This window comes from Rhipicephalus sanguineus, chromosome 1, assembly GCF_013339695.2.
Source record: "Rhipicephalus sanguineus isolate Rsan-2018 chromosome 1, BIME_Rsan_1.4, whole genome shotgun sequence".
Classification (NCBI taxonomy): domain Eukaryota; kingdom Metazoa; phylum Arthropoda; class Arachnida; order Ixodida; family Ixodidae; genus Rhipicephalus; species Rhipicephalus sanguineus.
In genome coordinates, this window is record NC_051176.1 from 200,127,396 (window position 1) to 200,137,496 (window position 10,101).

The 10,101-nt window shown below is 43.8% G+C and overlaps 1 protein-coding gene across 1 annotated transcript; it reads right to left on the reverse strand.

Annotated features, from left to right (window-relative positions):
* Positions 1 to 215: 215 nt before the first annotated feature.
* Positions 216 to 4,790, reverse strand: LOC119405254 (U-scoloptoxin(01)-Cw1a). Its single transcript, XM_037672069.2, has 3 exons — positions 4,683 to 4,790; positions 2,494 to 2,531; positions 216 to 2,069 (listed from the first exon to the last, which is right to left on the reverse strand). Exons 1-3 carry the CDS (start codon positions 4,702 to 4,704, stop codon positions 1,680 to 1,682), a joined length of 450 nt encoding a protein of 149 aa, XP_037527997.1. The 5' UTR covers positions 4,705 to 4,790; the 3' UTR covers positions 216 to 1,679.
* Positions 4,791 to 10,101: the final 5,311 nt, after the last annotated feature.

Here is a 10,101-nt window from a genome sequence, read left to right on the forward strand (position 1 = left end):
AAAGTAAGTTCTTTTCTATTAAGTTTACTGTGGATCCCTTTATTCTTGGCTTCTCCATGCGATGTGTTCCTTTCATTGACATGTTCTATGTCTCGCTTATGAAAACTTTACCCAAAACTTTCGAGAATGTCATCACTGTCGTAAATTTTATTGAGCATTCGACATCAGACTCCTAAATTATTTACAGTGAATAAAAAGAGGAAGGCAAAGAAGTGAACTGCTTGCTGTTTATTGGCGAGATATAGGCTACATTGGGAAGAATTCGTGAGAGGTGATCTTCAAAGCGCTACAAAAGCTCAGGATGCAGAGCAACGTCTTGAATATGTACACAAACTAGACGATGCTTTGTAGCGGCGATGCTCCTCGCTGAATTTATGTACACTTGTACAGAGTGGACCAGAAAGCACGGGAATGAGACCATTGCATGCACAGTCTTTCACCACAAGCACCCCAGAAACTATGCCTCCATAGATGCGTAAATGACGCGCTGCCGTGCACATTCGTTCGAGACAAGGAAAAAAAGAATGCCCGAGAACTCGTAGCTTCCGAAGAAGCTTGGTTAAGACTTATTTTAAATACTGCGAAAGGGCTTCATTCGTGCTAAGTAAACTCGACTGTATTCGCGTAAACGTATAGCGAACTTAGACCAGCGGACACATAAAAGCATGCGAATAAACATTTCAACGGATTGAAGAAACCCGTAGAGCGATTACACGCTGAATAGTTCAAGATAACTAGCGAGAAAAGGGTCTGTGGCGGACAAGCTGCAATAGTGTGAAACTCACGGCAAAGCCTATGATGGTTTCGACATCAAGCGGCAGATCTCGCACGGCAGTGTAAAAGAAGCACACACCTACAAGTAAAAACGCAAATTCAGCCTTTGTAAAGTGGGGCTCATTCTTACCGCTACGGAAGCTTGCAAATGCGTAATGGAAACAACAAATGAAATAATGAAGAAAAGTATAGCGTCCTTTAGGACCGTATAAGTTACGTGATGATTATAGTTGTTGGTCACACCAGAGGTTATGAAAGGTTTGACTTGTAACATAAGGAGTTTTATCGACCGCCACCAAAAGGAACACGGCTTAAAGCTACTAAATACTTGCTCTCCTATCCTGGAGAGTGTTTACATAAGGCTTTACATGCGTCGGGCATCTCAACATTAACGTCCGGGCCTAAAGTGTCTTGTACACAATTGGCAAGCATTAATACGCGATGATCAGTGGTGGAAGTGCTAATGGAACGATGTGCGCAAAGAAAGCGCCCATTTCACCGTGCCTTCTTAAACCGCAGAATGCTGAAAATTCGAATGCTTTTGACCCTCCCGTGCGAATATTCTCTTTGTGTTCCGCCACACCCCATCTCAACTTCCGCGTTTCCCGCTATGTCGCCGTAACTTGAAGCAATAACCTGAAAAGTATGACAGTCTTTTTTTCCAAACGAAGCTCAGCATTCTTTGCGATTGCGGCCTTAAGTGCCGAGCGAAGCCGCAGTACCTTATGACATATTCTTCGGCGCTAAGAAAACATCGGACGCGTGAGTTAATGGTTTGGCATTTCACGACAGTGAGCTCTGCGAGCCACATTAGACCAGAACGTTTATGTTGCGACCCCCTAATAAGGGTGCGTATTGTGTGGGTTCGTTCGTAGAAGTTCCTGTAGGCGCACGAGGACTATTCCTTATGCCTTGAAAGCAGCCTGCTGATACCGCGGGATGAGCGGTATGGCTCGAGCCACGTCGGAGTCGTCGTGGAAGAACACCTTCTCCTGACCGATCTTGTCGTTGAGGTAGAAGAAGTCGGGAGAGCTTCGGCATGGAACGGCGTCTTCAGGGAAGGCGCAAGTGAGCGAGAATTGGTTGAACACCGTCTGGTTGCCGCAGAAGAAGCTGTACTGCTGCACCTCGGTGCTGCCGTCATCCTTGGGCACGACGTTGCACACGTGGAAGATCTGGCAGTTGTTGTCTACATCAGCGAAGTAGCCATTTTTGGCGGGGCAGGTGAACGAGGTCTTCACTGACCCAACAATGAATTCCACGCCGTCCGGGAGCTCGTAGGCAGCTCGCTTGCTCTGAAAGAAAAATTATTTTTGTTTTCCTCTAAGTGAAAAAAGCACAGGTGTGAGAAATAGTGGCTGCATTTGTAATTAAATGCGCAAGTGTTTTCTTTCATTTTTTTTCACTTCCATTAAATGCAACTCTGCCTGATACTTAAAAGGATTTCCTGCTAATTACAAATACAAATGGGCTTGAACCACTGGAAATAAATCTAGAGAATTTCACGTGATATGCAACTGACAAAACGAAAGGCATTAGTGATGTGTGAATTCTTTCCCGTGTAGTCAGCGTAGTGTAATAGCAAAATCATGTACAATAGCATAAAACATAGATTATGTTAATATATTATTTATTAATAATAACGTGATTAATATTATTAAGGATCTGTTATTAATGGAGGATACGTGTTTTCAGGAAACTTCTAATGATGCTACTTACCCTAGGAAGAGCAACGGCGACAGCGAATAGGGCAATAGCTGAAAAACAAAATAATGAGATCAAATGAAGTTATCTGGGCGATGGCAAGACCTGTCTTGTAGTGCTCATCAAGCTTAGTGAGCTTTCGTCGTGCCAGTAGATTTTGTTCCCTGATGATGATATATGTTTGCGGATAGTGAACTTGAGTGACAACAGTGTTTTTTTCTAATCGTTGTGAAATTGTGACATGAGTATTTCTCTTTTTGTACCTGTTTGCCATGTGCCGTATTGTACTAAAATATTTTTTATTTTAATTGTTATATGTTGTTATAATTCAATTTTTCACTATGTATCGCAGAAATGTTATCAACCATCTTGACTTTCTATGTGTACCCCCCTGCAGTAATGCCACTACGGCGTTGCAGGAACTATGTAAATAAAAATAAAATAATGATGATGAGGAACAGCGGACATTGACCGCATAATTATACGATTAAAAGAAGGCAAACGAGGCGTTTCGGCTCCACTTCACATTAATTACGCGAGGGGTTACGCCTCACCATTCACCGAGCGTGTAGCGAGATTCCTTATCAAGCCGCGATCTCAACCGTCTTACTCGCACGACAGAGAGAGAGAAAAAACTTTATTTTTTAGAGAGAAAAAACTTCGTAAGCATCACATCACTCACGAGCCTGAGGTAAGCGATTCATAGAGAAGATGCGCACGCCGGCGGTTTGCAAGACTAGTTATGTTTAAGAAGTAAATAATCGCGTTTACATAATTGTTTTATTAAATATTTCTCCGTGTTGTTGTCAACTGTAAGAAAATGCGGTAACAGCAATCCGAACTTAACAAAATATATTTAAACGTACATACATATATACACGTCTTTGGAAGCAATGCAAGCTTGCAATGACAGAATGATTTCCTGGCTATTTTCATGCGCATAATGTTCCAGTTATCACTGTGAGACGAGTGCAAAATTAGCGAAGTAATGAATCCAAGCGAAGAAAAAGAACCGAGACACGACAACAGACATACAATACGTAACAACTTCACATTCAGTGGGACTAAAGCCTAGTATTGAGAAAAGAAAGAAAGAGAATGGATGATGACGAAACCGGCACGTCACTATTTTTAGCGCCATAGATAATTACAAGGTTATTTATTATTGCATCTGTATACATTTGTTTTGTCGAAGTCAACACGCAAAACGAAATTCGATTGCACTCGGTGCAATCGAAAATCAGCGTATTACTTTAGTCCCCTCGTCATACCGCCCTGATCTCGGGCCGCAAACAATGAGCATCGATTCAAATGTTAACACCTTCAGAAAATTGTATGTACCCAGCCTTGTTCGACATGTCTTTCTATCACATAAGAATACGTAACAATCACAGTATTCCCATTTTCTGAGATTTTTGTCTAACTTCTCTGAAACTTTTCAAGCGCTTGCCCTCGTCGTTCCTGGTGTTCTGCCTTTTGTCACGCTGCTTCCCCTAATGAAACAATATTAGCAAGCTCGAGTCGAGCCTGTCTTAATTAAATTAGGAACTTAAAGGACGCTTGAGCTTCGCCTTGAAGAGTACAACGCGAAAGCGTAATCTGGTCCCGTGGGCATCGCCTTCTCAATCGCTAGACTGACTTCGCTACTCGGTGGACGCCGTGCCGCAAGGAAAGGATCGTATGTGCGCGTAACATTGGCTGTTTCACACTGTCCTATAATGCCTACTTAGAATAAAATTACGTAGTGTCCACTACGCCATAATTCTTCCTTTTGCGAATTGGCGAAATACCCACTACGCGTGCGTGAGGCAACACGCCCCACGGACATGTAGTCAATATAGCCTATATATAGTCAATATTGACAATTTGCTGCGCAAGTAAATAGGACTAGCTTCTCGATATAAAACGTATGAAAGGGAAGGTTTACGTCTGCCGTACCAGGCCGCGTATGTTTTCGTTAGAGCAAGGTCGCATTCGAAACAAATCAATTTCTATCGTTTTCTGATCCTCGCTCGAAAGTGTACGTAGCTCTCTCTCTCTCTCTTTGGCACTCACGAGCCTTAAACCTTAATAAGTCTTCTTCGTTTCTTGAGAGCTATCTGGGGGTGCTATATGTCGCGCACCTTTATCGGCATACGTGCCTGTTCTAGTACATTCATTTTCTGGACAATAGCCAGACGTAATAAAAGTGAGTTTCCGCTTACCTGCTACGATGAGGTACTTCATCTTGAGCGATGTCGAGCTCCAATGGCAAAAACGTAGGCAGTGCCTACGTGAGAAGGATCAGAAATGAGCTATTTTTCGGTGACATGACATTCTGCTAACCCCAACACAAGCTGCTTTCTGTGTGCCAATAAGAGCGTTATTTTTTTCTGTACCTGGAAAACGCGGCAATTCTATAACAAATACACTGCTTAGGAACATAAAGGCATGTTGCGCTGAAACAAAAAAAAGAAAAAAAGACTACCGTTTGGCATACTGGAGCGTGAATTTCAAATATCTCATAACAAAACGGGCGTAACGTTTGGCAAAACGTCGCGAGAATACCGTGTTTCTAGCTTACTATTGCTATGCCATCGTAGAAGCAGCAGCAGAACCGACAAACCGAAACCTCACACCAAGTCACCTACATTCTTGGCAGTACACAACCATGCAGCACAAACTACGACTTCAGTTACTGCTTGGACGTAACATTCGTCGGCGTACTTTTGCAAATGAGAGATCCGCATGAAGCTAACACCGTACCTTTCTTATTCGATAGATAAATAGTTGATAAACTGTAACCTATGTCGCAGTGAGAGCTATACCATTAAAAATGCGCCGTTAGGAGAACTCCACTTCGCACAACAGAAGGCCCCGCCATGCACTTGAAGGTTCATATATAAAAATTCTTGAAAATCGATGGGTTCGTATATATGAGCTGAAATGTCATTTGCATAAAAATAAACAGCATAAAAATATTTTAATTACTCAAATTGAGCATGTCGCGCAATAGCAATTTTGGTGTATATCAAGCTTGCAAACCGGCCGCGAGCGCGCCATGAGTGTGGCAAGTAAGTCATAGCGTAGTACATGGCATGCATGTCATGATTTTCATGTTACCACCTGTCATTTATGTTGGTGATACAGAAATATCTCGTCATACCAATTCTGTTACATATCAATCCAGTGAAGCGTCCACAAGAGCACCAGAACCGTGGCATGTAAATAGTGCCGTTCATGACATGCATGTCATGATTTTCATGTTATGACCTGTCATCTATGTTCGTCATACAGTCATGTTATGCCATACCAATTTTGGTATACATCCCATTAAGGAAACGGTCACGAGAGCAAAGCCGTAGGCGGCTAGATAGATAGATAGATAGATAGATAGATAGATAGATAGATAGATAGATAGATAGATAGATAGATAGATAGATAGATAGATAGATAGATAGATAGATAGATAGATAGATAGATAGATAGATAGATAGATAGATAGATAGATAGATAGATAGATAGATAGATAGATAGATAGATAGATAGATAGATAGATAGATAGATAGATAGATACGCCCAAAGTCGCAGAAGTTCGCTAAGAAATGCTTCGTATTTAAAAGGTACAGCACAGAACACTCGAAGTGACATTGTTGATGACGTGCTGTATCCAGTGCCATCTTTTGAACTTCTTGAAGTCGGTAGTGTCGCATATTCCACTGGTTTTCTTCACGTAGTGAACGTTAACTAAGCCAAGCATCCCAAGCCGGGGTGTAAAGGAAAAGCGTCAATACACAAAGTTCCACAAACCAAACCAACTAGGGGTATTTTGAAGCAAAGTAAACTGTAGAGCACTTCATTCTTGGAATAAGTGATATCTTACACTTTGTTTTCTAGGTTAATGACGCTATCTAAAGCGAACGTCACTAAATTATTGGAAGGTGGCGAAGTAGTTGTGATGGTGTGGGAACAGATGAGTGAAGAATCCGTGCCAGAGGTATCCATGAGGCAATTTAGCACTCGTAAGTGTGGGCGGGTCATTTATAAGGGGTACGAAGCTCTTATCGCTCAGAAAACTAAGAAAAACATGCTGACTTTGGAACTATCAAGATAAAAGCATCTTGTGATGTTCTTTTGAATACCCTGCTGCCCTTACCTCTAGGTCCTCAAGCGGGCTAGGGAATATTTTTAAAAATGCTCCGTAATTACGCGAACACGAATTGCCTACGAAATTCACGAGAGTTACCTTGTTAAGCAGTCAAGGCTTCACGTAATTTTAACGCTATATACCGCCAATGAAAGACTTGTTATTGCTGTACCATGTTTTTGCTTCCTGCATAATTGAGATACACCAAAATTTGAAGAGGTCGGCAGTGAATCTCAATTCGCAGGAGTTGGCATATGTACGCGTGCAAACTCCGTCGGGGTACTTGCAACCACGACTCGCATGTAATCGCTCGGAGATGTCCTCCCAGTAGAATTGATAAGTGATATGTGGAGAGAAATACGGTTGTGGAGGGAGCAAACACCACTGGACCCGTTCTTCCTAAAATCTAGCAGTGTGCCATGGGCTCTTCTCATGGGGCTTCATGAAAAGCTCCCAGGGCCACGCTAAGATTACGACGACTGGCTTATTCTGAACTGCTAGCGTTACACTGTGTGTGTGGCAAGGAACGATTCACTCACCGGTTACGGGACGGACGTGAGGTCTGTGCGGCATGTATGAGCCGATCAGATCCCTTTTATACGAGCGAGGTGAGGGTTCGCGTGAAAAAATGTCGTCATTCTCGTTTCCGCTAACCTTCCAAACAGCCGCCTCCTCCAGAGCGTCTCTCTCCTGCGCGCATGCCGGCTGCTGCGCGCCATCCATCCTTGGCCTAACCACGTGCCCTATTGGACCCTGTGCCCCTGAAGAAAGTGACTCCCTCCCCCCTTCATTCCCGCCGCCGATGCTCCGGAGCGGCTCGTCACGCCGTTATGCAACGCCTCCCTCCTCCATCCGCATGAGCAAGTCTGCTCCCGCCTCCGATACGGAACCCGTTCACACGTTAACTCGACAGAGCGGATGCTTCTGGCGCTGTACTAGGTACCGGCTCCTGTTAAGCATGGCCTGCCGAGATTTTGTAAGAGGTGCAACATTCTGTAGTTTCTTATCGTTTTTTATTGCGCTTAACTTCCAGAGAATTCATTTGTTAGGCGGACATGGCACAGCCGCGCGCGGCCCGTGAAAATTGCGATTAGGACCTGCAGGCATTCGCTATGGTTTCCTGTTTCTAAGCCCCTTCGGCTCTATTGTACCCATGAGAATTTGAAAAACACTCGCTGTTTTATTGCGTTTCAATGGGAAGGTGATGACGCACACGCGAAACAAAAATGATAACTTAGTGTCCGACGATCAGGTAAATGAGGGGGGGGGGGGGAGCAAAAGATACATCATGATCAGTTAAATATGGAAAAATAATGTTCAGTTGTGCGATAACTTCGCTTAACCGTCACGGTGGTCTAGTGGTTGTGGTACTCGACTGCTGACCCGAAGGTCGTGGGATCGAATCCCGGCCGCGGAGGCCGTATTTTAGATAGTGGTGAAAATGCTTGAGACCCGTGTACTTTGATTTAGGTGCACGTTAAAAACGCCAGGTGGTCGAACTTTTAGGAGTCCTCCACTACGGCGTCTCTCATAATCATATCGTGGTTTTGGGACGCAAAACTCCAACAATTATTATTATTCTGGTGCAATTCTACGATTCTGCCACGCAGTATTACATGCGTTAAACTCTCTCCTCCCACTACATGACATTCTTATAGCGTTTTTCTACGGTGCTGTTTCAAGCACTTGCGTGGCTCCGCGGTAGAACACCTGATTGTCACGCAGAAATTCTGGGTTCGATTCTCACTCGAGCCGAAGAATTTTTTTTTAATATCCATTTACTTGCATCTTTCTCGAATTTCCGCTCACGGACAACGTCGATTTTTCGCTCACAACCAACGACACCGACGCCGGCACCGGAATTTGTGCGAAACGAGCTCTTTAACGCTATGGCGTTGAAAGAGAAAATGCAGGCGTTAAAGGGGTCCTGCAACACTTTTACAAGTAGCCATGGAATGGCTTCACGAAAGGAACTTATTGCAGAAGGGTTTCTTGAAGGGCCAGTTGGTACATGATGCTGAGGGGAACAGCGCAAAAAACGGGACGGAGAAAGATTGAGCACACGACACAAGCGCTGCCTCCCGAATCGCCTGCCGAATCGAACGCCGCAAAAATTTTAAGAATCCGTCCAGTACGAGCTGGAGTTACAAAGATTTGTCACACACTGTAATTGCTGGGGGGTGGCACGGAGGAAGAAGGTACGTCACGTGCGCCACATGAGCTTGAGCACATTTTCTTTTTTTTTATTCGAACACGTGGCGTACTTTCAGTGCGATCGCGCGCGCGCGCGCGTGGGCGAATGGCGGCCTCTTGCGGCGGCCGCAGTAATTACCGAGCGTGCCATATTCAAATCAGCCAATGGCGTGAAACCTGCCGGTGGCGCCGTAAGTATCATTGTTTGTCGAGAGAAGAGGAAGCACTTTTTCGCTGACTTTGCGAATTTATTGTAAATCCCAGGTCGTGTGCTGCGCTATAATCCTTGGCTCGCGTGTTCTCGGGAGCCTCGACTACCGATCGGCAGCGTTTTCTGAGCATGCTGAAAAAGTGTTGCGGGGCCCCTTTAATATGCTGCTTTTACTCCAACCAGTGCGTATGGCTTTGGCAGTCAGCCAAACGTGTTCATTCGTCGTGCTTTAATTATGGCACAATGTGTAACGTAGTATTGGCCTCGAGATCGAACAGAGTCTGCACCTAGCGGCGAGCGGACGAAACCCTGTAGTGTGGGTGGCTCCTTGCGTCGTCTGCTAGCCACACCGTCTTCGCGTGTGTGCGAACGTCATTGCACGTCCTCAGAGGGCTGCTTATTCAGTGGCGTACCAACTCATTCGCGAGTGGGGGGGCTGGCGTCTCTCACTGTCCGTCATATATATATATATATATATATATATATATATATATATATATATATATATATATATATATATATATATATATATATATTATATATATATAAAGAGAGAGAGAGAACTGCATTTGCTCTCAATTTGACGCGATTTTTTATATTTATTTATATTCACCTTTAACCTGTTCTTCATCTGAGCATTCTGCCAGCAAACTTCACAATCTCAGTTTGGCGTTGTAAACACGTTGAGTATGAAGAACCTGCTATGGACTCTAGTGCATTAAATTTTTACTTCTTAAACAAAACATGTGGCTGACAAAGCAAGGTACTTCGCAGAAGTCTTCAGAATAAGCCGAGTGCCAATTTCTTTACTGTTAAAGTCTTTCTAAAGAAGAAGACGAAGTTCGGTCGATTAATATTTATAGAAACCACATTGAGCTGGTTCTGTATAGTTATAAGATTACAAATGACCACGAATTTATATGCTACGTGTCGTTCCTTGCCGTTCTACTTTTCCCATCTTGGGAGGGGGGTGAACAGGAAAGCGGTAAAGTGGCTCTTTACTGCTCCCCTCCGACTACTCCAAGTATATAGCTTACGTAACCTGTGTAAGCTCAAATTTTCTTTTAAAAAATGCGGGCGATTATAACAACAA